This window comes from Rhea pennata, chromosome 2 (genome assembly GCF_028389875.1).
Source record: "Rhea pennata isolate bPtePen1 chromosome 2, bPtePen1.pri, whole genome shotgun sequence".
NCBI classification, from domain to species: domain Eukaryota; kingdom Metazoa; phylum Chordata; class Aves; order Rheiformes; family Rheidae; genus Rhea; species Rhea pennata.
The window spans coordinates 37,000,955-37,027,474 of NC_084664.1; the positions used below are offsets into that span (position 1 = coordinate 37,000,955).

The 26,520-nt window shown below is 39.5% G+C and overlaps 2 protein-coding genes across 9 annotated transcripts; one reads left to right on the forward strand and one right to left on the reverse strand.

The window, feature by feature from the left end:
• Positions 1–6: 6 nt before the first annotated feature.
• Positions 7–13,737, reverse strand: HNRNPA2B1 (heterogeneous nuclear ribonucleoprotein A2/B1). 5 transcript variants are annotated; one of them, XR_009957585.1, is made up of 12 exons: positions 13,537–13,737; positions 8,396–8,506; positions 7,368–7,514; positions 5,797–6,007; positions 5,362–5,463; positions 5,187–5,276; positions 4,524–4,586; positions 3,957–4,076; positions 3,566–3,688; positions 2,628–2,710; positions 1,171–1,301; positions 7–360 (listed from the first exon to the last, which is right to left on the reverse strand). XR_009957585.1 is itself a non-coding variant. In XM_062569242.1 (11 exons), exons 1-10 carry the CDS (start codon positions 13,564–13,566, stop codon positions 2,649–2,651), a joined length of 1,059 nt encoding a protein of 352 aa, XP_062425226.1. In that variant the 5' UTR covers positions 13,567–13,737; the 3' UTR covers positions 7–360; positions 2,628–2,648. The 5 variants fall into 5 exon arrangements, 4 of the variants coding, with proteins under 4 accessions (XP_062425226.1, XP_062425225.1, XP_062425228.1 ...); XM_062569242.1 differs by lacking the exon at positions 1,171–1,301; XM_062569241.1 differs by lacking the exons at positions 7–360; positions 1,171–1,301 and adding an exon at positions 1,989–2,473 and having other exon boundaries at positions 13,537–13,736.
• On the forward strand, positions 12,902–25,038 carry CBX3 (chromobox 3). 4 transcript variants are annotated; one of them, XM_062569246.1, is made up of 6 exons: positions 13,812–13,919; positions 15,457–15,507; positions 19,312–19,454; positions 21,106–21,271; positions 22,602–22,696; positions 24,393–25,038. In XM_062569246.1, exons 2-6 carry the CDS (start codon positions 15,484–15,486, stop codon positions 24,517–24,519), a joined length of 555 nt encoding a protein of 184 aa, XP_062425230.1. In that variant the 5' UTR covers positions 13,812–13,919; positions 15,457–15,483; the 3' UTR covers positions 24,520–25,038. The 4 variants fall into 4 exon arrangements, with proteins under 4 accessions (XP_062425233.1, XP_062425232.1, XP_062425230.1 ...); XM_062569247.1 differs by lacking the exon at positions 13,812–13,919 and adding an exon at positions 15,079–15,094; XM_062569249.1 differs by lacking the exons at positions 13,812–13,919; positions 15,457–15,507 and adding an exon at positions 12,902–12,999.
• The last annotated feature ends 1,482 nt before the right edge of the window (positions 25,039–26,520 follow it).

Genomic DNA, 26,520 nt, shown 5'->3' on the forward strand with positions numbered 1-26,520 from the left:
AACTACTTTGGTATAAAAATACTTTATTTTAAAGCTATGAAAGTTATAAAAATATGTAGTTATACCTTCTACTCACAGAGTGTCTGCTATTTTAACATTAGTGATTTGTTTCACCTACCCAATCTGAATTTTATTTGAAAGGTTTACAAGACAATTATTACTATCATTAAAAAAAAAAAAAAACCCAGCATTACAGGGAGCTGTACTAATTGAAATGTTTTATCAGTATTCATTTAACCTCTAGATTTTTAATGAAGCCAGCAAAAACAACTATTTTCTGATGAAACAGAATTTCTTATTTCTTGAAGCGTTTCTGTGGTTGACCACTTCTTCATTAGTTACCTGCAGCATGGCACCTTCCTGCCAAAGAAAAAAAAAGTGTATCTGAAGATGTTTATCACATATGTCTAAACCAAATTACCAATAGGGGAACTTCAGCCATTTAAAAAAAAATAGTATAAGCAGTTCACTGGTGTGTCTACGACAAACAGAACAGGACTTTCATTAGTTGAGTCCATGTTCTTTAGTGTGTAGCCTTTCAAAGGCAAACTTTGAAATTGGGGTGTTTTTTTGGTGAGTTTTGTTATTTTTAATTAAAAAAAAAACAAATCTAGTGTATGATGCCATCCTTACTCTGAGTAACTCATTACTTGGTGAATTTTCATTAATTTGAGGATTACATATTCAATGCAATGAGAGTAAGGCTGACTAAATTTGGCACTAAGGTTTATTAGCTGCAAGAACTATAAAAAATGGTGGAAACCTCATCATTCTAGCCAAATTTCAATTTAGGTAATTACATTATACACTTAGAAAAATACCACCTGCAGTTTCATTTGAAGTTTTCACTTTCCCTCCTAAAGAACTGCTTATGCAGTTGTTAAAGAATAGCCGACACATTCCTTCACAGAGGCAGATGTATTCAGTGGTGCAATTTTTTCCTTATATGAAAAAGGTCTAAAGTTACTTGGGAACCTTCAGGATGAAATGTGTTATATAAAATAGAGATTACTGTAGACAAGACACAAGAACATCGTTCATTTTCAACAGCACAGAACTACCTTCATTGCATTACCTTGCAACCACCATAATGCATAGACTCCCAAGAAAAAATAAAATGTTGCAGGATGCAAAAATAAAGTTGTATGATTTAATTAACTTGTGACCTACCATTTTAACTACCAACACCAGGGATGGAACCCTTGCAAAGCTTTACTAATGGACACTTGCAGGTCTCATTTGTTCAACTGTAGCAGTGTACAGTGGCAGCAGTCTATGCTTGTCCAGGGTTCATATCATAGCTAGATTCCAGTAGGAAAAAAATATGTTAAGTAGCTGAAATTAATAAGAATTTGTTTGTAAAAAATTTAATAATACAAGAAAACAGGATTCACAAAGTTCTGTTCAGTTTGTAATTGTTAACTCAATTCATTGCTATGTTAAACTACATACAATAATCACTATACTGAAATAATACTGTCATATAGTATAGTATTAGTTTCTTGTTTTTGGAACATTAAGAAAGGAAAAGTAAATAAGATCTTACCTAAAGAAGTTTAACTGAAGCTTAGAACTACTTTGCTCTACACCCCTCAGCCTTCGTTGGCATCCTTATAAAACTACCGTAGTTAAAGCTTTGCAGAAATACAGCGCAGCTTTTTAAGACTGGCTGAACTTAGTGACGTTTTCAAGAGTTCTCTTGTACTAGACCTGTGTCCCTGGAAGAGTACCTCGCTGGGGATATTTCCTTTCCTTGCCATTGAAGAAGCAGCATCTAAAAGATCTAAAAAGGTGTTTCTCCTTGCAGAGATATCCCTTAAGTTATCTAGATATTTTAAACCTGATCATTTACAGACAACATACTTTTTTCTGACCAGCATTTAATTTTACATATACAACAATAACTTTATATTATTTGTGGGACCTTATACTACCCACTCCTTGCCTTATTTTACAGTATTAAAAAAAAAATCTATAATTACACAATATTTCCTTTAGAATTATTTTATTAAATCATAAATGTACAACAGCTTCTTAACTCTACACACGCACTTAAATTTTTAAAAGGAAAACGTTATGTCTTATTACACCATGATCCTGGCTAATAGCTTTTCAAAACTTTGAGAAAAATCTTAAAAAAGGTTTCACATGTCACCTGAAACTTACAAATTTAACATTATCAAAGGAATGCTTCTACACTTACAAAGACCACTAGAAAGAAACAACAATTAAAAAGCTAAGAAACTGTCTCAAAGGCATTTTTACAATCCTTCCTCCACAGTAAGGTAATGTTATTAAATAATCCAAATCCATTCACAAAATGGCTCTCTGCATCTGCTCTGGTGTCTTCTGCCATATCACTGCATATTTATGCATGACTGAGATAAGTGTTTCCTTAACATTGTTATTTCGATAACCTGAAGCTGTTCTGTTACCTCTGGGCTCTCATCCTCTCCTATTTATACAGTGAAGCCTGTTTCAACAGAAGTAAAGAGTAAAAAAATAGGTTATGAAATTATTCATCTAACCATTTTTTAAAGGAAAGATAATATGATCCTAAAAAGCTTTTAACTCCTGCAGCTACTCTCAAGAATCACTGCAATTTTAGGACTTATAAACATACTTACCCATGGCAGGCTTGCAGAAGCTCAATAACGGCTCCTCCCTCCATATCCACCACTTCCTCCACTGCCCCCCGGACCATAGTTTCCTGCAATTACAGAACAGTGACAAACTGAAACTTTTTTTTTATTATTATTTGAGAATGCTTTTGATTGGTATATGAAAAACAACATCCAGTTACTTCCAGAGATAATATATACTACTCTGATCTTAACATTTTGCTGTCTTCTTCATTACAACCTCCAAGAATTGACACAATAAACTACATGCTGAAATCTCGGAAGTTTCAACAGTGCCACGAATCATTTGATGTATCAAGCTAAGAACTCCTGTACTGCCTTGAGCCTGACTGTGAAGGAGCAAGTTTATTTGAAGCTAAACCTTGTAAAAAATGATTTCTGGTTTCAATTTCCCATTCACAAGCTTTACACATGATATTAAGAAACATTAGCACAACTAAAAGGAGAAAGCAACACGAAACAATGGAACTAAACAAGAGGGAAAGAGGAAAAAAAACACTAACTTCAGTGGACATTAACCAGATTTCTCTCTTCCATCCCAATCTCTACAATGTAAACCAACAGCAGAGAACACAAAATTTTGCTAAAATCTTTACAGATCAAGATCTGCAAGATATTTCATAATGCTTTGGGACACTGTTAGTATTTTGTCATTTATCTCACTTAAAGAGGAAAAAAAAAAAAAGAAAAAAAAAAGAAAAAGAGATGTGTAAGTACCCCAAGATAAGCTTTACCATTCTAAAGGACAATGAAAATTTGTAGCCAGCTGCCATATTACAAAAAGAGCAAAGGCATTATGAGTCTATCTGCTGTAGGAGAGGTTGTCTCATCAAATTCTACCTACCAGCTTTCCCTCCCACCTCCCCGAAGGACAGGTTCACCCGCTCTGCTTGGTTCCAAGACAGTTCAGACATATACAATACCTCCACCATATGGTCCCCCCATGTTCCTGCTGCCACCAAAATTTCCACTCTTCATTGGACCATAATTTGAGGGTTGTTGGTTGTAGTTTCCAAAATCGTTGTAGTTTCCACTTCCGTAATTGCCTGCGTTATCAATACATAGAGGAGAAATGCCTGGATGAGCTCAAACACATGCAGCACTCAAAGAGTTATCTCAATATTGGAAATTTAAGTAAAGACAAAACGTGCAAGTATTCCAGCAGCGTAAGAACTGAGCTGCTTTTCCATACTATATGGAAAAATAAGAGCACTGCTCAGGTAACCCCCACGCCCCCTCAGCAAGAACACATTTTCAAATGACTTGCATTGATTAACAACTGAAATACTTGCACACTTCAAGCCAGTAGGTTACCTCCTCCGTAGTTGTCATAGCCACCTCCATAGCCCCCACCCTGGTTGCCATATCCAGGTCCTCCTCCGCCATATCCTCCTCTTCCTCCTCCGTAACCAGGACTACCTCCAAAGTTGCCACCTGTTATAAAAGTAATTCTTTAAAATAAACTTTTCAAGAGGGAAACCAATCAAATTCTACAGAATCAGATGAAAACTTCTGTTTAGAAGTTTTCAGAAGAGCAGAACTTTCATAAATTTCTACAGTATTTTTAAAGGCACATACCCAACCTCCATACTAAATGGACTGTTACCAAAACCCACTAGTCAGACTGCCTAAATACATCAGCGAAGAGACATAATTAAAATCTATTTTTTTCCAAAATTTAAGAAATCCTGTTCTATAGAAAATGGCATGCTATCCAAGATACAACTATATATTGTTTTCATATGAAGTTATGAGTCAACATCTGCGTATTTTTCCTATATCCAACAAAAAGGCTTTATCAGTTAAATACATCATCTGAAAGTGGTAAGTAAGTGAAAAAAAAAAAAAGAAGAAAAAAGAATCCCACAAAAATAAACTAACCTCCAGGTCCTCCACCATATCCATTATACCCATCACCAAATCCACGGCCGCTTCCATATCCATCTGTTAGAAGAGGGAAAAAAAGAGTTTTCAATTCACCAGCAGCAAACTAACTAAAGGATTTTTTTCCAATCCCTACCACCTTAACTGAATCAAGAGATTACTGATTTAAGTACACACCCACTCAAATTTAGAAAAAAAACATAGCTGAAGTAACTCACATAACCATTACTCTACATCTTTTATTTCCTTACATTCATGAAGTACTGAGTTTTTATTTTTGACACAGGAAGTCTGAACTGACATTCCTAATTTTGGTTGTTAGCTTACATGTGATGTAAGCAGTCAACAATCCCTCCCCATTTTGAGGGTCACGTGAATATTACACTTAAGTACAAAGAGAAATCACTGAATTCCTTAGTAAAGTTCAATTACTTTATTAAGTTTAATTACTTTACTGGCTTTTAATAAAAACCTTAAGAAGAAAATCAGTTTACTAAATACCCTGCTCATGAATTTGTATACTACGCAAGAGGCTTGCTAATTACTTTTTCTTAAAAATCCTCCAACTGCCACAGCTGTATTTAATTTAAAGAGCAATAGCTTGTAAAGTTACACAAAAGACTAGTACAAGTAAGGAAAAAAAAAAAGCTACAAACATGCCTGTCTTACCGGCTCCCCCTCTGAAATTGCTGCCAGGTCCAGGACCAAAGTTGCCACCACCTCCACGCGCATCACCAAAACCAAAGTTCCCTACAACAGTTTAAAATTTTAAGCAGCGAGTTGATGTAAAGTTAACACTAAGAAACCACAAGGCATTAACCAATTTTGTACATACCTCCTCTCCCACTCCTAGAATTCTGAACTTCTTGCATTTCCTGTCTAGAGAGAGCTTTCCTTACTTCTGCATTATGGCCATTGATAGTGTGATACTTCTGCACTGTAACCATAGAGAGTGAAAGTATGAACATTTAAGTACTTATCTGGCAACAAACAAGAATAGCAAGCTTCAAAATACAATACAGTAATTAATCCCCATACATTTAATACTACTTAATAATAATAATGAAAAAAGAAGAGCACTGGAGCAAAGCTAGTACTCATTTAAAAACAGCACCATCGCATATTCCCACACAATTTGCTAAGACCGATGTTGCAAATACTCATGCACGAGAGTACTCCTATTACGTTAGTTCGAATTTAGCTTTACACGATTACCATGATTATGAACATGAATATTGTAGCATAGAAGAGTAGAATGAGGCTTACTTACATACGATTTTATCCACAGGATCATGGTCATCAAATGTAACAAAGCCAAACCCTCTCTTTTTACCAGACTGTCTGTCAGTAATAATTTCGATAGTGTCAATTTTCCCATATTCCTCAAAGTAGTCACGAAGGTGGTGCTCTTCAGTATCCTCTTTAATACCACCAACAAATAGTTTTTTCACAGTAACATGAGCACCAGGTTTTCCAGATTCCTGTCAAAAAAAATTCTCAAATAACCACAAAGATAAACAACTTCATAAATCAGTATTTTCCTACGATTTCATAAATATAATACTGATAATCAAAGATTTTGAGACACTGAGGTAACTGGCTTATGATGGATGTCCCTGAAACTTCTCTTCAGGGAAGGGAGAAGTCAGAACAGGAAGCAGGAATGCTGTTCCTCCTCCCCCTCATGTAAAGTTTTAAATACACTGGAAAAAAAAAATACTTAAAATGTTATGAAATGCTTAAAAGGAACAAAAGCTCCTTCAACAGATTTAGACAAAAATGTAGCATCAACTGCTTGAAAAAACCTCAACTATTTAGTACCTTGAAGTAGCATGACTTTTTGTATTAATCCATAATACTTAATCCATGAAGGTGTCACCTTCCTCTGTTCATTTCCCCAACAGCAGCGAAGCTCACATTCCGCTTAAATCATCAGCAAAACTCCAACTATAGTGAATCCACAGCCACATACTTTAATCTCTATTCAAAATATGAATACTTAACTACTCACATTCCTGGGGTTTTTAAGCTTGTTTTGAGTATGCTATCCAAACTGCTGCACTAGGCAAGAATCACTTATCCCTAAAGTTTTGTAATAGCTCTGTAAGTAAAAACAGCATGTGCATATGCTGCTTTTTTTTTCCAAATACAAATCAATTTTCCATTCTTCAGAGAACGTGAAGAAAGTTAAGATGTTCTGGATAATAAGGTTTATACAGAAGGGTTACTACTGCCACTTTCCCTATACTATGAGAGAGCTCATTGCATTCCAGTTGAACTGGAAAAACTTGCTCCTGGAATATCTGCCCCACAGTAACCTAGCTGCAAAGTTCACTCTTTCCTGTGCATCCATATAATTGTATTCTGGAGTTTAAAATCAAATTTGCCTGGAACCAATACCTGAAAAGTCCTATGCTGACTCTGTACATCACGGGAAAAAAAGAGGTTCCATACTACATCCTCTATTTTTAGTCTCTGTAGTCATATACATTTTAGAACTACCCCAAAAGACCTTGAATAGCATCAGAAGAATTAGCAGCAGCTTATTAATTTGAGGTCTATTAACAGTAATGATTCTACTTCCACACTCCAGCTGCATCCCTCACAGAGATTCACAACCAGAGTAACTAAAAATTCATTGTAATAAACAAATAGAGGTTTACACAGTTGTTGATTAACAGGCTAAAAGTGTGGGAAAGAATGTCCAAACTACAGCCTTAACATGAGAATTTAAACCCAGAAAATTTCAAAAAAGAACAAAGTAAAAACACCTGACCAAAACTGACATTCTTTTCTCAAAGCATAAAAGTTTCTTCACAACTGTTTCAATGCTGTACCTACCTCTCTAGCCACAGCTCGTTTAGGCTCAACCACCCTTCCATCAATCGTGTGAGGCCTTGCAGCCATAGCTGCATCAACTTCAGCCATGGAGGAGAATGTTACAAAACCAAACCCCCTTGATCTTTTGCTTGCAGGATCCCTCATTACCTAGAAACAATAAATGTGTTTAAACTACTTCTACATGTAAAGCTTTGAGCTTAATACTAACAATACTTGAAGAAAATATGTAAAACTTTGTTTGCGTTTTGCTTGATTTCGAAGTATTTTCATATATGAATATTACCATATATGAAGAAGCATTGCTTGGCACCATAGAAATTCAAACAACCTCTGTCCTCCATGACAGTACCAGTAACTCAGAAATGCTAGTAACAAATAGTCTATGGAAGTAATGTAAATTTATGTTTGTTTTCTCAAAATCAAATACAAAATTTCTTTCAACCTCTCTAAAGGTCACTGCCTTTATTTAACCCTTCATTTAAAGGGTTATATGATCACTGGATTTCATAACCCTTAAATAAAGGCATTTTTTAACTGCTCCCAAAACGAATTCACTGAAGAATTTTCGCAGAAGATGTAACAGAGATGCAAGGCATCACAGGTTGTAGAAAAACATCCTTGTCCAGCTTCAGTGAGGCTGCTTACCACCTTTTGACTAAAGATTACCAACTGCATACAGCAGATGGAATAGCACTCCCTCATGCACTTTAAGGCAGTGACATCAAAGTTGATTTTAACCTGCTGAAACAGGCAGGTAAATAATCTAGAGCATTTTATAAGAAACACTGTGAGTAATTTCTAACTCTATCAGCAGAGATTGAAAGGAAAAATCTGCCTGTAGCCTTGATGAACAAGGTAATGTAAAGAAACAAACAAAAAACAAACAAACAAAAAAACACACAGCTAACTGTAAACTGAAGAAAACTTAACATTCCATGCTTTCATAAAACTGTTCAGAAAACAAAAGCCTATTTTCATCATCTCTAAACATTTTATACCATCATTATGGATCAGAGTGCCCAACTTACCACGCAATCTGTAAGCTTTCCCCATTGTTCATAGTAGTTTCTCAAGCTTTCTTCTGTTGTTTCAAAGCTTAAGCCACCAATGAACAGTTTGCGGAACTGCTCCTTTTCCCTCTGTCACAGAAAAAAAGTTTACATTAATACAATTTACAGTATTTCCCCCACTGCACAATTAGACACTAATTAAAATTTTCTTAGGAATCAAAAATTTTAAGAGAGAAATTTTTCAAAATGAGACTGGCTCTTCTACAATGTCTGACTTCTATTCAAGGAATTAAGCAACTTTTGCCATTCTATGATACAGATTTTAACAATGTGCTTTTCTCATTTCTCCCTCCAAATATTAAGAAGGGGCAACTACACTTAAATACTCCCAAGAGAGGAGTCCTCCCAGAAGTCTTTATCAGAAACTTTTTAAGGCTGTGTCAGGAAAAACAATACTGCAAACTAACAAAATGTTCTCATTACAGATAACACAAGCTCATTCATACTGTCCAATTCTATTCTAGATAGCATATATTTTTAAAAACCATTCTGGCTCAAGTTGCTGTACATGAATACAATCATGCTATTTACCCAAGGCATTAAAAAACAAAGAGATAGCCTTAGACGTTTTAAAACCCATCATTGATTAATTTTCCCCTCATTAATTCATTAAACCGTGTGAAGCTAGAGCATTCACAAAATTCATCTAAATCCGGGATTGTGCATCTTTGGAACTGGAATAAAGTAGATTTTACATCTACTGTTTTACATACAGTATATACCAAAGCTGAAATAAACAACCTTCCAACCTCCATCAATTGGAAAAAACAAAACAAAACAAAAAACCCAAAACCTAACTGAAAATATAGTAAGGCATCAAAAATGTCATTTTCTATAAGGGATAGCCTCACTAGATTAGGCACTTCACTGTTTTCTATGTCAGAGAGTAATGTTTAAAAAATGAACAGAAATAGCAGTCTCGCTTCACAAAGTTGAAAAAACTTCAGAATCTTGCTCAAGAGACAACTGTCCTGTTAGGTCTGCTGACAAACAGAGCTCAAATACAGGGATTGCTTCAGCATTATAATGTCATTTTAAAATCAGAAACACGTGTATTTTTTTTCCCTTACATCCCAAATATGTCACCATTATCTCTAACTAACAAACACAATAAAATTGATTATGCACTGCACAATCAGATAAACACAAGAAATTAGAAAACTGAAAAAATAATGAAATTTGAAAAAGTCTTTTTTCTAATAAATACAAAGGAAGCTACCTTCTCATTGTGCAAATGGGCAAAATTTCACGCAAAATAGTTTAAAGGGGGTAAAACCATATTATGTTTTATTTCGTATGATCTCTTAAATAAGGGGTAACGCATACCTGACCTGGATTACGAAGTCACATATGGCAAGTCATACTATCACGTAAAACAAAAGTAAGGTAGCCAAGAAAAATCATTTTAAGTAATGATACTGGCAAAAAAAAAAATCTCTCTTCATATTACTTCAGCTCTGCTGCTAGAAAATTAGAGACTACTTGCTAGTTTCACAGAACACACTTTTCCCTGTATAATCACCACATGTCTAATAATGCAACTAAGTTAGAAATACAAGAATCACAGAAAATTTAGTAGGCATATTGATCTTTCACGTAGGTTTTATGTTTACCTAGGGAAATAGTAATAGAAATGTAAATTAAACTCAAGCTGTAGCAAAAAATGCTGCAACAACTAAGTTTGTATTAAAGGACAAACATGTATTATACGTTATTTAAAAACCATAGAAATAAAATATTCGAGTTCTTAAGAATTCTCCTATCTTTCATTTTCTGTGTAGTAGTCTTACAGTATATGCTCTACCCAAAGCAACATCTAGGCATCACATACATGCTAGGACATGACAATAATAATAAAAAAGCAATCTCTTCTCGAATTAAAAACCATTGTGCGAAAACATCGTAAACATGTTGTTCCACTAACATAGGCAGAGCTTTTGAATGTAACCTACCTACATTAAAAGTTAGTCCAATTTTAAGAAGCTCAAATTTCTGCCCAAAATTAACGTACCACTAAGATCCAGAGAGCTCTGATGATCTTTAACAGACTTTACATTTAAGCTGTAAGACATATAAGCTACTATCCTTCAAGATTCTGAGAAGGACTGGCATGAAAGATTCCATTTGGTAGAAAACCCATATGGAAGACAGGAAGAAAAAAAAATCTTTCAAGGTTTCCAGAGTACATTCTACTGCAGTAGCAAACAAACTGTAAGAGAAAAATCTTTACGAAATCTATAAATCTTCCTTAAGGCTTATTTTAAGCCTTCCTTCACAGGCTAAAAACAACACTTCACAAAGGACTGGAAAACACAAAGCCTACACTGGAAAATTTATCAGACCAAGGAAACGTGTTTCATGTCATAATATGTGCACAAATACTCCAGACTGACTGCTGCAGAGTTAAGGATCCAAGTAACAAAAATAATTAATCAAAACAGGTGAGCAGCATCCGTGAGCTGGCACTGTCTGCTAACATGGAAACTGCCGAGTGATTACACTTCATAAGGTTTACCGGCCCCAAATTAGAAGGACACTTCTTCCTTCCTACACTGCCAACCACTCGCTATGCAGTCGCGCCCCATTAGCCCCTAGCACATACTACATGGCTTTCGATCCATCAGTCTACGTTCTTCCCCTTCCTCCGCAGCCTGATAGTATCAGGAAGCGGTTGCCATGCCGGCTCCGCCATGTGGCGGATACCAGGAAAACAGCGGCCCCCGCAGCTAGATGAGGAAAATGGCGCCCAGCAGCAACTGCCGCCTCCAGGGAAAGCGATGCGGCAGGAAGTGAAGAACTTCGCGAAGAACCGACCCCAGACGAAAAAGAAGTTATTTAACACGAGGGCTGTCCGATAAACAGAAATCAGCCGCTGCAAACTGCTTCCAGCGTCCACCTACGCACACGTCACCAGAACAGCTTGCAAGCGATGCTTTCTGTTTCCAGAAAGATCAGACAAGCACAGCAGCCTGCCCCTCAGCCCCTAACGCCCGCCCTCCCTCCTACCCCCTTTCCCGTCCTAGTCCGATCCCGAGAGCCTCACGCACGACCGAGCCTCAGCACCGCCATTTTACCCCTCCCCCTCGTTACCGCCATTATCAGCAGCGCCACCCCGGCAGGTCAGCGTCTCGCAGGGCAAAGAATCGCGGATCACGCATTAACTGACCTCGATAATCTTGTGTGTGTGTGTGTGTGTGTGTGTGTGTCCCCTTCCCCGGAGCGCCACCTTAACGGCAGCTCGCTAAAGGGTATGTCAGGAAACCTAAGAATTCGTACCCGCGTGTACGGCTACCGCAGCTTCCGCCTCCTCTCTCGGCTGCGCACCAGCCCCAACCGCCGCTTCCAGAACCTTCCTCTCTGCTAACGCTTCCTCTGTGGAAAGGCACCTAGCCGCTGCCCGTGCCGCCTCCAACGGCGGTCGGCACCTGCACCCAGACCTGCACTGCCTAAAGACGGCTCCGCTCCTAACCCCCAGATCCTGAAAAAGCGCCCCGTCTGCATAACCAAACGCACCACCCTCCTAAAAGCAGAATATGTATTTTCCCTTTTCACGTACCATATTCTTCATGGTTTACGTATCCCTGCTTGAGAATACCGCACAACTGCTCAGTAATGGCTGCCTTAAGTGTTACGTAATTTGAAATTTCAGCTCCGCGTAGTGTTAGCGCCCTCCTTCTCCAGCCCAGACTCGCTTCCGAGGTTTTAGTCAAAAAGCTTGGATCTGGAGCTTAAATATCTCCAAAGGGGCAGCAGTTCTGTATAATGCCCCTATGTGTTTTAATCACGTAATAAAAAGTCATCAACTCCGTTAGTAATGGCTGTCTCCGGAATGAGCCGAAGGAGCCGTCGTCGTCAGGCTTATCCACTTCGACAGTCGCCGGAAAAAGCCGAAATAGGAATGCAAGCCCATTCGTCTCCCTTCGGCTATTTCCGGAATTTGCCGATACAGACTAGAATGGCGATCCGATTCCGCTCGGCAATTTCCGGAGAAACCGACGCAGCAGCCACCGGCAGCCCACTGCGTTCGGCAATTTCCGCCAACGGAAGAGACTTCTAATACGTGCCCGAGCGGAGCCGAAATGGCCCCGATCAGAATTGGCACCGCATTTTTTTTTTTTCCGGAAATTGCCGAACCGCCCCGAAGACCCAATTTCAAAGCAAGGGGGTTATAATTAGGCGGGGGCCTTGTTCTCCCACTTCGCGCTCGCCCCTTTCCCCCGGCCACCTGTGGTAGCGGCAGGGCACGGGCGGGAGCGGAGCGCGGTGCCTGCGCGCGGCCCCGCCGCCCGCCCCTGTTGCCGGCGGGGTGGCCCCTTCACCCGGGTGGGAGGAAGTGCTAACTGCCCAGATTTTGGCGCCAGCACCGAGACACCGCCGCGGCCCGAGAGCCAGCGAAGGGAGGCGGACTTCGCCGCAGCCTGCTCCGCTCTAACCCGCGCCACGGACAGAAAGCCATCGGCAAGCCACCCGCTTTAGACTTTTTTTTTCCTCCTTCCTTCTTTCCTTCCCTCCTCTTTTTTTTTCCCCTCTCTTCAACGGCCCCGCACCCCCCGCCACAAAGGGTGAGTGCTGCCGCCCCGCGCACCAGGGAAATGGCGCTAGGGCTGCTCCTTTCTTCCCGCCCCCTCTTCTCTCCCCCCCCCCTCCCCGGGAGGGCGAGCAGGCATTCACCCGCGGCTCTTCTCCCGGAGGGAAGCACCCTAAGCTGACTTTGACTCGTTTCCCCGCTAAAAAAAATGACTTTCAAGACCCCAACCGCTTTCCAACTCCGCTTTCATCCCTCCCCTCCCCCCTCCCTGGCGCTCGCTAAGGACTAGGCCGTCTTGCCGCAACGCGGGAAATGGCCGCGCTCCAAGCGGCCCGGGCCCGCCTCAGCAACGGGCAAAAACGAACTTCAGCGCCGTTTCAACGCTCCCTGCCCGCCTTCCCCGCACCTGGGGATCGCCCCAGCCGCCCCCCCGCGCCGACTGGCGGCCTCGCCAGCCCTGTGGCGGGCGGCGGCCGCCCCGACCCAGCGCGCCCTCATGGCGATGATCATCATGGCGGCGGCGGCTACCGGTCTGCCGGGCCTGTTCCCCCTCCCGCCACCCCCAACTCACCCAGTCGCTTTCTCTGTCGCCGCGAGGCATCTTCCTTCTTTTGGACGCTTGACGCGGTCCTGCACTCGCCCCCCGTTGGAGAGACGTCTTGGCCCCCCTCCTGTACTGGCGGCGACGACGGGAGGAGGTTGCAGCTCGCGCGTAGGCGGCGTCGTGCGCTCTGCCCCGTCAGTCGCCAGCGCGCAGAGCTCGCCCAGCCGCCGCCTCCCGCCCTGCGCCGCGCCGCCGCCCAGCCGCTCCCTCCCCTCCTCCCTCCCTCCCCTCCCCTCCTCCCCTCCCCCGCCTCAGCCCCCCTCAGATGTCGCTGTTGCCGCCGCCGCTCAGTGCGCGCAGGGCGAGAGCGAGGAGGAGACGGGCGACGCGAGCGGCCGAGCACCATTGAAGTCTGTATCCTTCTCTCCCCCCCTCTTTCTCTCGCTCCGATAACCGCCGCCCGCCGGGGCAGGGGGCGCCCCGCGGAGCGCCCTGCACCACGGCGCCCGCCTCAGGGCCCCCGCGGACGGAGGGGGGGGGGGAAGGGCAGCCCGCCTCGCCCCCTCCCCCCAGCAAGGCGCTGCCGCTTCCTCGGCGGCGGCGGGTAACGGAAGGAGCGCGCGGCGGCGGGGGGACTCGCCCCGGCAGATCCGGGCAGGCCCGCGGCGGCCGCGGGGAGGCGGCGGCGGCGCTCGGCTCCAGACAAAGCGCGCCCGCCAGCGCCGAGGGGGCGGCCGCGGCCGCCGTCAGGCTCCGGGCGGCGGTGTGCGGGGCCCGCGGGAAACGTGGCGGCGCTGGGGGCGGGCTGCGAGGGGCCTCGGCCCCGCGGCGGGGGCGCGCCGCGCCGGGCGGCGGCTGCCGCTGCCCTCGCCGCCTCCCGCGGGCCGCGCTGCCGGCCGCCCCGGTGCCGTTAGCTCGGGCCCGGCGGCCTCACGTGCGCCCGCCGCAGGCCCGAGGCGCTGCCCCCCCCCCCCCCGGGGGCCGCTGCGTTTTGTTTGCGGGGGGCGGGCTGGGGGGCGCTTTCTTTCCCCCCTTTCTCTTCCCTTTCAAACGCCGACGAGGCGAGCCCTCCGCGCCGGGGCCCTACTCCCGGCCCACCCACCTCACCTGCCCCGCCGCCCGTGGGGCTGCTCCCCCCCCCCCGCCCCGGCGCGTTATAGGCGAATTGGGCGGGATCGTTGAGCCGAGGAGGCTTTCTGGCCTTGGAGAAGGACTTCTCTTGCCTTGCCCAGGCAAACGTGGAATTGTAACAGTTCTACAGTTTGCAGCCAGGCAGGCATAATACATGCCTACAGAGGTGGCCAGTGTGAGAAACAACATGGAAAAGGGGATGGATTGTGTTCAGCATCGTTTGCTTAGGTTAAATATGTAGTATGTACAGCTCAGTTGAGTTAGTATTGCTGTAGGAACCTTAACTCTTGCAAATATGAGAATCAGAAGGCAACGTTATAGTTGCATTAAGATAATATTTTGCTGTCTATAAACGTTCACTGCTGTGTAAGACTATGTAAGATTAATGGGTGATTCCTTACTATACTACAGATATGTAGCTGCTCCCCATCAGATTTGCAGTTAATACAGCTAGGTATATCTTGATTAACTGCTAGAATCTCAACTCTTACTCTACTGGGTTTAAGGAAATATGCATCCCTAATGGTCCTCCCCCTTTTCCCTACAAACATCTCTGAGCCTTAGAAGGCCTTGGGAAAACCATTTTTTCAACCCTGTGTACCACTTTGTCAGTATCATGTATCCTGGCTAGCATAATGGTGCGTTACTGGGTTACGTTGGACAAAGTAGTAACCTACTTTTTGTTCTGGATTTAATCCATATTGGAAATGTTATGTGCAGTGACTACATGGGGGTTGGAACAAGGACCATGCTTGTATTGGGATGCCTTTATTTGAGTAATGTAAACTTCCTTTTAATTGTCATGCATTTTTCTAGTAAAAGCTCTGCAAGTCTGCAATAAAAATGGCCTCCAATAAAACTACATTGGTAAGTTCATGCACACCTAAAGTATATAAGGATTTAATCAACATTTTTCTTCAAACTTATAACTTGGCATCTCCATTTAAAAGATACATCCACATCTCCCCTCCCCAGCATTATTCTGACCAAAATTTCAGATCCAGAAAGTAAGGCTACTAGAAAGGACATTATCTTTGGCTTTAATAAATCTGTCATTTCTACTGAGACTTTTGGGGAAAAAAAATCAAGGACTCTGCACCGTTTAATGTGCATTTTATGTGTATAAAACACTAAGGATTTTTTTTAGCCTCCTTCAGCACACTGTGTAGGTCATCATATGTGTGAAAGAGGTAAAGTCAGAATCATGTATTCATTTAATTTTACGCAGTCTGTTCAGGGAAGACTGTGAGAAAAGGCAATATTCTTACTCATGAAAAATAACATTATTGGGAAATGATGTGGCATAGTTAAGATGCCTTTTGAAATGATTTTTTAACAAGTAACAGTTTCTTTGAATTTCATAGGAGCAGAGATTATCAGACGTCAACCCCTTCTGGACCATTTTAATGATGCATTCCTGGATTTCAAGTCCCTGTAAAGCTTTGCTTGACGTTAAATTAAGGACTTTTAAGGGCAGTTGGTTGCTGCAGAAGTTGTTTTAATTACCATTTAACTAACAATAATACACCTATTTGTAGATATAGATCTGGAGAAGTATGGTGTGAGATGCCTCTGAGGTCAAGGCAGGGAAGTAAGCAAAAATACGTACTTAGTTTAAAATTTGGCGAGCAGAAGAATTCAGAGAACAAAAGACCTGTTCTTAAGTATACTAAAGTTATTGGTAATTGACCCAGATTAAGATATATTAAACATTTGTATTAACTCCTGGCTTATAAGTGCTATGGAGTACTTACTTTACATTTTACCATAACAGAGTATTTTACAGCTTTTACCAAGATGAATATCTGAACTTTCTTTTAGTAACTGGTTGCCCACTTCTCCCTAATTTGAGGATAGAAGGTGTTACCCAGGCTGTAAAGGGGGGCTGCAGGGAAAGGAAAGAACCCGTGAATGCAGTATTTTTAATCTTTTCATGTTGTTGAGAATTTTGCTGCACAGGTCAGGAAAACCAGTTATGGTTCCCATGGGAACCATAACTAATTCTGCTTCGTTATGTATTTGCATGCAAAACCTAAATGTATTAAGGGGTAGTGTAGCTCTGGAACTGTGATTCTGATTTTCCTGCTTCTTGTGTGTTAAAACCCTTTACCACAATGTTACATCAGTGTAATAATCTTACTCTTCCAAAAAAAAAAAAAAGTGATTATCTACTGAAGAACATCTCTCTGTTTCATGTTACTTCTGAATATAGAAAGAGAAATGAGCCACAGATGAACTTGGAATGTTCAAATGTCCAAGCTATGCCTTAAAACATGGAACTCTAAAGAAGGATATTTTAGTGGTCTAGTGAACTTTATACCCTTTAACTTATCAGGTATAACATCCAAATGGATGAGATTTACATCAACCTTGTATGATCTCATAACGTACAAGTTTTTAACAAATACTCAGTACTTCTGCAGGCTGTGGAATCAAATGTTATTTTAACAGTTTAGAGAGGCTTAAGAAGACTTAGAAAAGCAGTGCTGATGCACAAGAGACCTAATTAAGTCTTTAATATATTTTTAAAAACAACATATTTTTGAATTTGTTATTTCTTACTGCCCTCAAAAAAATCATTTTATTTTATGGAAGATACTTAACCTTAGAAAGCAAAAAAACCTGTTGTTTTCATCTAGAAGTCCAAAGCACTTATCTTAAATAACAAAAATGAGTGAAGCTGGAAACAGTTTCTGAAAACAATTCATCTTACTCTGAAAGAAAGCAGGAATTTTAGTCCAAAGGAAAATATTCATAGGAAGCTTTGCACTTGCGGCCTGCTTGCCTCATCACCAAGAATTATAATGTTATTACTATGGTATACCGAGTCTGTGTCATTCTTTTTTTCCTCTTCTTTTTTTGTTTTCCTCATCTCTACCCATTCCTCATCTTTCACACTTCCTTTTTTTTGAAAGAAGTTGCCTTTATAGAATAGTTGGACATCTTTATGTTTTTATTTTGCTTTAATATTATGTTCTTTTTCCTTTGGAGGCAAAAAAAGCCAGTGTCATTAAGTTGACACTCTTGAGACTTGAATACTGTGCTCAGAATACACCTGGAATATGCAGGCAGTTAAAATCTAATTGGAAATGCATTCTCTGCTTTAAATAATTGGTCTTCCATACTCCCAAATCAAAACAAACGCCACACAAGATGTAATCATATAAAGACACTTGCTGTTTGAAAGGGAAATGTGAAACTTTTCCTTGTCTTACTCTGCACCTTCCACTTATGAGTTGCTAACCGTTGTAAAGCTATATTTGGGAAGGAGAGGAAAAGTTAATTAAGAAAGTGAAAGGGCACAAAGAATGAGCTTTGGAAAGAGAGAATCAACTTCTTATCTCTATTTTAGAAAGAGATGACTGTTGAGTTTGTCTGACAGATTTTTAATTTTTTTTAATTCACTACAGCAAGAAAAAATTCTGCAAAGTCTATGAACTTGACAATTTTAAAATGGCTCCACTGCATTTGCAAACTAACGCACATTAATTGTAGGTAGGACTAGAAAAACACCATAAAGCAAATTGAGGTGATCTGTGATTTTTATTTATTTATTTCTGTTCTATAGGAAATGCATTAGTAAGGAAGGAGTTCTGTCTGCTTCAATTTAGGGTGCTGCAGGACTGTACATTTTAAGAGTTTAATACTGCTCCCATTAGTTTATGGCTGCCATTTTAACGATTTCCCTAGAAGGAGCAGTCCAAAATGGCAACCAATCTGCTGCTGGTCTTTTAGTGCTCCAGAAATGTGATATGACAACATAATAGACTTGTTTCAACCTTTTGGGAAATTTGGAAATGTGTCCTTCTATTACATTTAATTGTGCCTTATTAAACTGGGAATGCCTTGAGGATGATGTGGATGTAATATTTATTTTAAGAACTTAAAGAATATTATTCAAAGTATCAAATGTAAACTTAAACCACTTCTGAAGTATTTTTTTAAGTTAGCAAATCTTCATTTACATGTTAAGTGATGTACCTTAAGTGTAGCTGTCTTGAATTTTTGCACCTTTGTGACATCTGTTTCAATGTGAGTTACATTGGTGCGTGGTTCAGAATGAGAGGGGACTGCAGTAATGGAATGCTACTTAGCATGCATCTTATTGACAACAGTTATCAGTTATTGTTGAGTATTTTGCCTATTATAGTAATACACCATAAACATTGCTGCTATGAGATTCTCCTTTTTGGGAAGGAAAAAGTAGTAACCACCTTCTTTTGAGTAGCATCCCTTTCTATTTTATGCATTCTTACAGTTCCCTTATCACTTTTCTTTACTTCCGCCTTATGCTGTTCCTTGCGCTCTGCCTTTTCACAGGCATAGATTAACTTTTAGAAGCTTTGTAAATTTTGAGCATGTAGCACTCTGAGCATTGAATTTATAAGGGGATTGGAGGCATTGACTGTATGGACAAAAATACTTCACCTTTTTAAAAACTGGTATTAAGTGTTGGGTGTCTCGTTAAGCAACTGACAAAAAGAACTTTTAACATGTCTGGCTCAGGTTACCTGATCTCATGTGCTAACCTAAAAGGAGTCTGAGCTTCTGGCTGTAGTGGGAATAAATACATGATTCTTTACTGCTTACTGAGCAAAGTTGGATTTGGCCAGTGAAGTAACTAGATAAAGCAAAAAGACTGAATAATGTCATTCTGAAATTCTTTTGTAGCACAAAATGGGAAAGAAACAGAATGGCAAAGGTAAAAAAGTTGAAGAGGCTGAGCCTGAAGAATTTGTTGTAGAGAAAGTCCTGGACAGACGTGTTGTGAATGGAAAGGTGGAATACTACTTGAAGTGGAAAGGATTTACAGAGTAAGCTATTATCCATTATTTTCTCTGATAGAATGCTAAATATTTCTACTATAATGTGTAAAATTATGTAAATAACCATGTGGAGGGGAGGGTTGTATGATGGAGATGTATTCTAAAGAGTGCAAGAGAAGGAAATCCAAAATGTATATTCAAGTGGGGCAGTCAAGTATGAAAATAAAGTAGGAGAAGATGCATAGCTTTAGTGTTAGTCCTGGAATATTTTGTGAAGGACGTTTAGTAAGACCTTGGTGATAGTTCTGTTGCCACTGTTCCATGATTTAGCTTGTGTCAAAGCAAGCTAGACTCGCAGTTGTCATAATATAGGTTATTATATTACTATATTATATATAATAATAGTTTATAATACATATTATTATATTATTATGAACAGTGGAATAGATGTTAGTTCTGAGTAAGAAAGTTTGCAGGAATTTTAAACTGTAGACAGCTCTGGAAAGGTGAGTTTGAGGCAGATTAAATTACTATGTGCTTTTCTGAACTGCTTTCAAATTAGATACATTTTTGTAAGGGATTTTGTGGCATGGTTGCTTTCCTTAGACATGACCCAAGAGGGATCTTCCCATCTCTTTCCCAAGACACTGTATTCAAGAAAACCTTATGATGGCCTTAAGTTATGTGTCAGTGAAGGCTCATAGTTGTGCCTTCTCCTTCCCTCACCAATTTCTGGCAGACTCTACTTTATCAATTTAAAGAAGGTGATGCATTAAATGTTTATATAACCTAGTGTTAGAATGTAACTATTTAAGTATGCAGTTATATTATTGCATACCTCTCAAAGATTGCATTGCAGTTTTCTGCATTCTAGCACCTGAAATCCTTGTAGTGATAATTGTATAAACAGCAGTATGTTTAATTTAGTACTTGTAAAAGTATGTTTCAATAACTGAAAATAATCTGTGGGCATCCTTCTGCTTGTGTAGTAGTGTTATGATAGTATTTGTGCATGTGGACTGCTGAGGAAGTGCTTAATTAGCATAGAGAACAGTTCATGGACCTCTTAAATTTTTAATTAGCAAAATGCACACATAATGGAACATTTGTGGTGACCAGCTCTGGACATTATACCTTTGTTCTCTGTAGTCAGCTGAGGAAGGGCAGTGACTCTAGATATGCTGTAGTTGAGCTCAGTACTTGGAGACAACCTCTGAGAGCATTTCTGGTATATAGAAGCTTAGTATTCTTATGCTGTTTGAAGTTGGTGTTGTGTATATTGTGTTCTCCTTGAGTGTTTAGTCTTAAATAGTGCTCTTTTCATATAGTTTGTTTGTATGGTTAATCTGTTTTTAACCAGGAAGGGAATCAATTTAAGTGGACAAGTAGGTTTTGGTAGGGTGAATGTTGTTTATTTCAACTCCCACCGACATCTTAGGAGTTAATGGGGCTGCTTAATTTGTATCTCCAGTTTAAAAAAATTGTTACCCAGCACTAGCAGAGCTCATCTCTTCGTGTATTGCATTTGATGAATAAAAGGTTAATAAAGATGGTAAGATAAGCAGTTTAAGAAGTTCTAGTTTAAGAACTTACCCTGTCTTACGTAATGGGGAAAGATGTTTTGCCTAAGATAAGCCATGTGGCTATATTTATATTTTTCTTCTTTTCTTAGTTTTACTTAAATGTCTGTTTGTTTCAGTGCTGACAACACATGGGAACCTGAAGAAAACTTAGATTGTCCAGAGCTAATCGAAGCTTTTCTGAACTCTCAGAAGGCTGGTAAAGAAAAAACAGATGGTGCCAAAAGAAAATCTTTGTCAGATAGCGAATCTGACGATAGTAAATCAAAGAAAAAACGTGATTCTGTAAGTATATGTTCATTTGCTAAATACTTGTTTTCCCTGTGTCCACTACCTTTCTATCTTCCTCCTCCCAAAATTTCTACTGTTCTTCTGAGAATTAGACCAAGTGTGAGTTTAAAACTAAGAACAATGCAACACCTAGAACTGTGGTTTGAAAAATTCATGGAGGTTAAGAAAACTGCCAAAATGGTGGATAAAGATGGTTGATTGTTCTTATTTTACATAAGGTTTTTTTTACTGTTCCATGATACTTTCTGAAAGATTGAAAGTAAGGCTGACTAAGAGTTAATAAATTAGTGAACAGTATTAAGTAGTCAGTTTGTATTAGAGCAAAAGATTCATGAATGGAACAAGCTAAAGTTCTGTACTGGGTTTTGTATTTAGTACATGTCTGATGTAAGGTGAAAGACAAGGCAGCAAAATGTGAATACTAGACTAGAGACAGGAGATGGAGGTAGAAAGGGAGTAGAAAGGGTGAGTTAAAAAATACCTCTTCTTAAATTGTCGGTTACTTCTACAATATAAATGAATAAACAACATGATAAATTAAAGTCAGTGCTGATAAGTGCAAAATAATGCACATTATGTGTTCAGTAGTTTACATTTTCCTCTGTAAACTTTCAGACTGTAGTGATATGAAAAGGAGCAGGTTGGCAGTGTCAATGGTTTACTAAAGCTGTTCAATGTGTGGTTACTGTCAAAAATGATGGAAAGCATCAGAAGGAATATATAATACTTGAGTCTCTCTGTAAAGTCAGTTGTGTGGCTTCATCTGGTACAGAGGTAGTTACTGTCTCAAAAAGGATATTGCAGGACTAGAGGAAATAATTCAGGAAATAGTCACTATATTTCTTAAAACGGATCTCAGTGAGTCAAGAACAGCTGAGGTGCTACCTATGGGTGCAGTTTAAGAATCAGTTTAAGCCAACTCAAAACTTCCCTTTTGGTGAAAAAGATGTTTATCCTACTTTCAGGAGCACATTTTTGCTTTGCCCCTTTTGATGCTTTTAATAGCTATGCTTGTTTATCTGCTCTAGGGATTTGAGACCACTTGTTCTTCTATTGAGTTTTCGGAAATAAATTCTGGGAACATGGGTGTAAAATCTTCATTATTAATGTGCACCTATGTGACTTGGTCTGAAGCTCAGTCATGAAAAAAATAAATTGGTAATTTGCTGGAAAAGGCATATCTAATTATTTTATCTTTTATAATTATGTTGGGCTATATTACATTTTGTTCTGATACATATGTGTGTGTGTGTGAGTGCATATATCTAACACCAAAGCAGAACTGTATGCTAAACTAGATACGATCTTTTAACTTACTTAACAGGTTGATAAACCAAGAGGGTTTGCCAGGGGTCTTGATCCTGAGCGGATAATTGGGGCCACAGATAGCAGTGGAGAGCTTATGTTCCTCATGAAATGGTAAGTTTTTTTTTATTGACAGTTCTGGTCCTCATTAAGGGAGGACAGGCAGTTGCACTTAGACTAATGAGATCATTTCAGGAGTAAGGCAAGAGAAGCTCTTGGTCTGCTTATTAACCTTGTGTTCTTAGAAAAGCAAAGCTTATATAGTCACTCGGTACTTACTCCTTTTTTCCAAAACCAAAACAATTTTAGATCCTATTAAATTTTAATACAGAAGCATGTGAAAGTAGGATAAATTTTACAGAAGCAGAAATTTGAAAAGTAAATTCTGATAAGATATGGAAAAATGGCATTTGTGTGAAAAAGGTGGGCTCTCACTAGTGTTCTTGCTAGGGAATGGCAGGTAGAACTCCAGCTTTACATGCTTCAATAAGCAGAAGCTACCTAGATAGCTAAGCTTTTAACCATCTATAGTGCTGGCTGTTTTGCGCGCAGCCAGATGGATAGGGAATTGGAAGGAACCAGTGGAGGAAGCTGATGTGATGATGAAGAACAGACAATATGGAGGAGAGGTTTATTATTATGGGCCTGTTAGAAGGGAAAGTGATAGGGAGTTTGCATTGTTGGGATGGTGGGAGGAGATTAGCTGCTTTTGCTGTGGTATTTACAGATGATTTCTTGTCTCTACCTAGTGAACATGTAGGATAAGATTAAGTTTTGTTTTGTTTTGTTTTTTCCTTTTCTTTAATGTCCAAAATACAAGAGAGACTGAATTAACATTTTCTAGGAGGTCAGGTTTCTTAGGGTAGGGTTAAAGAAGAATGATAGCTTTCCACTGCCTTTGGCTCTGAATGGAGTCAAATTGAGTAGTCTTCAAAGAATTGGTTTATCATGTCACATGTCTGGACTGCTGAGATTAGTTCTTTGGAAGTTTGTCTCCCTTCTGTGTTTTCAAAATCTCTATATTTTGTTAAACTTAGAAAGCTGCAAAATATAGATTGTGAATATTTGAAATTTCTGTTATGGTAACTGGAAGAGTGCACACCAAGGAAAATACACAGAAGGGAACATCTATATTTTGTTCAGTTTAGCAATTGATTAGTCTTTTCATCATTGATTGGAGGCAATAGACATACTTACACGGTGTATAGTCACAAAGCTGATTTACAAAATTGACCTTAAGCTTTAAAATGGAGTCTGAAGCATATCAGATCAGAAATTTTTTGTTACCTGAAGATAGCATCAGGAATAGTAGTATGAAATACAGCAAGTTACTTGCATAAACAGTAAATATAATATGAATGTAAATATCACCTCTTAAGTCTGATGCTATAGATTTTAAAAGTCTCACTTCAAAGTTTTAATGGTGCTTTAAAAGATAAAATTATTTCACTACATACTGCATTTGTAACTATCTAAATTAATTCGAATATCATTTTTCTCTCAAACAGAAAAAGAAATGTAGGGAGGGAAGGAAGACACAAGTATGAAACCTTTCTTTTAGCATGGAATCCTTGATAGCTGTAGTGAAAGGTATACTGAAAACTGATTTCTAACTGACATCCTTTTCAGAATTTACAGCCTATGAAGAGCTGCTAAATTTATACCAATACTTAGACTTCATGAAACCCATCAGCTGTTAAAATAAAGCACCCCAGTATAACAATCAGTTACTGAATTAATGACTATGCTTTTTTCTTTCTTTCTTTCTTTCTTTCTTTATTCCCTTAAATCCTGCTCTCTTCTACATCAGGAAAGACTCTGATGAGGCAGATCTGGTGCTGGCCAAAGAAGCTAACGTGAAGTGTCCTCAGATCGTAATCGCTTTTTATGAAGAGCGACTAACTTGGCATTCATGCCCAGAAGATGAAGCACAATAATTGTTTGCATTGCTTTTTTTATATATATATGAATATTAAAACCCAAAATTTGATTTATTAGCAATGTGAGAAGCATACATTCTAACAGGAATCAAATTTGATATTTTTTGAAGTAGTGTGTTTTGCATCAACAGCAAGTAAATAAAAGCTTTCTGCAACTTGTTTCAATTATCACAAGAGAGCATTTGATACTACTACTTCCTCCATATTAGGTAAAAGCTTTTATAAAACATTCATAAACCTCCATAGTTATTACTGAATCATAATGAATGTCTAAACAACCTCACAGATGTTTTGTAGTCTTCTATACTATTGATGTGCATGTATCTTCTTTGCCCAAACCTAGCCCTTTAAACCTGTAGAGTTATTCTTTTTAGTATTTGGGATCACTTGGTTCCAAGAAGACCAGGTGAAAACTAACTTTGTAGTAATTTGAATGTTATCAGACTGTATATTGTTTACTTTATTGTAAATACTGGTGAACAGTGGTCAATAAAATAGTTTTATATTCTTCCTTTATACTGATAGGCTGTGACTCTTTTGAAGTGGTATGATATTTCTGAACTTCTGATACATTATCTCCCAATTCATAATATATTAAATATAGGTTGTTCTTTTGATGTAGAGTAATTCATATTACCCCGTTACTACTCTGTGATCATAATACCAGAGAAATAATGAGTTTTGAGTCTTTGTATTTTTTTGGTGAACAATGCCTGAAGCATAATTATTTCAGTCAGAAAGGGCCAACTTTTTGGGGCTGTGAAATGGATGTCTTTGGGTAATTATGTAAGTCACAGGTAGTGACCCTGTGGCCCTAGGTATGGCAACTGGTCAGAAGGCTGAGTGCCCTCTGCGGACGCAGTAGGAAGTATTTGACATATGTTGAGATTATCAGCCTTTTGCTTTCATTTCAGGTCTTACTATAAGACAGTACTGTAACTAGTGGTGGTTCAGATCCCTCAAGCCATGACTTGCATAGCTCTGTCTTTAAAGTGTCGCGTTTTAATCAAGATACTAAGTCATATTAAACAAAGAGTGTTTCTATTTCAGATGGCATTTTTAAAATGAGTCTTACAATCATCTGCTCGGACAATGCCCAGAAGGGCAAAAGAAAGGGATGGGGGAAACTCAGAAGAGGGAGGAAAGTTGTCTTTTTCTACTCTTTCTCTAATTGTCATTCCTCTTTGTTTCCCTTGTTTTCATCTACACTGTGTTTTGTTTCTGTGTGACTACCATGGTATAATTGGCCTTGAGCTTTGCCTCTTCATATGTCAACGGCCAAGCTTGTTCAGAATTCCTCTTAATTTAAAATATTGACTAAAAAATTCTGAAATACACTATATATTAGAGTCCTGGGTAAGACAGAGTTAAGACTGCCTGACTATATTTTCTTAGACTGGAGGAAAAGATGAGCATTCTTGGAAACCCTCATCTCTTTGTCCTCATGAACAAAGGAGAGAATTAAATCTGCATTTGTTGTTCTTTCAGCGCGGTTTCATGAATCGTGACTATACCTATTTGCCCTCACTTACACAGTTTCAAAAATCATTTACTCATGAATCAAAGCTTGTCAGTGTAAGCGTTTAACTGCAGTTAAAACACTGGGGTGGCCAAAATGATCCTAAATTGCCTTCTTGTGTTTAACTGCTTTGTCTTCTCAAGATTTCTTTCTTGGGTTTCGGCAGAATCCAGTCGCTTTACAAAAAATCTGGAACCCTGCTGATGTGGGGTTCCCTTGCCCCAGTTAACCATCATTTCAGAGCTTAGCTAGCTTCTTTTGCCTGTTCCTTAGACAAAATCCCTTGAATTTTTTTAAAGTACACGGCTTTTAGTTCATGGCTTAATTCCTCAGGGCCTATAATAGGAATAATAATACACCTACCATATAGGATTCTGAAATCATTGCTTTTTTACTCAGTAGCTTAAAAAATACATAGGTTAAACGAATTCTAAAACAGCATGCATTTTACTGCCTGTTTCTTCAGTATGAAGTGTCTT

What these genes read in the sequence shown, in the direction of transcription:
- HNRNPA2B1 (XM_062569242.1), bottom strand. Translation starts at nt 13,566, where the DNA reads ATGCCTCGCGGCGACAGAGAAAGCGACTGG. An exon ending in TCCTGTGGATAAAATCGTAT is followed by an intron (nt 5,464 to 5,796) that starts GTAAGTAAGCCT and finishes CTATGGTTACAG; the next exon opens with TGCAGAAGTATCACACTATC. An exon ending in ATATGGTGGAGGACCTGGAG is followed by an intron (nt 4,077 to 4,523) that starts GTTAGTTTATTT and finishes CTTTTATAACAG; the next exon opens with GTGGCAACTTTGGAGGTAGT.
- CBX3 (XM_062569246.1), top strand. Translation starts at nt 15,484, where the DNA reads ATGGCCTCCAATAAAACTACATTG. An exon ending in AAGTGGAAAGGATTTACAGA is followed by an intron (nt 19,455 to 21,105) that starts GTAAGCTATTAT and finishes TGTTTGTTTCAG; the next exon opens with TGCTGACAACACATGGGAAC. An exon ending in CTTATGTTCCTCATGAAATG is followed by an intron (nt 22,697 to 24,392) that starts GTAAGTTTTTTT and finishes CTTCTACATCAG; the next exon opens with GAAAGACTCTGATGAGGCAG.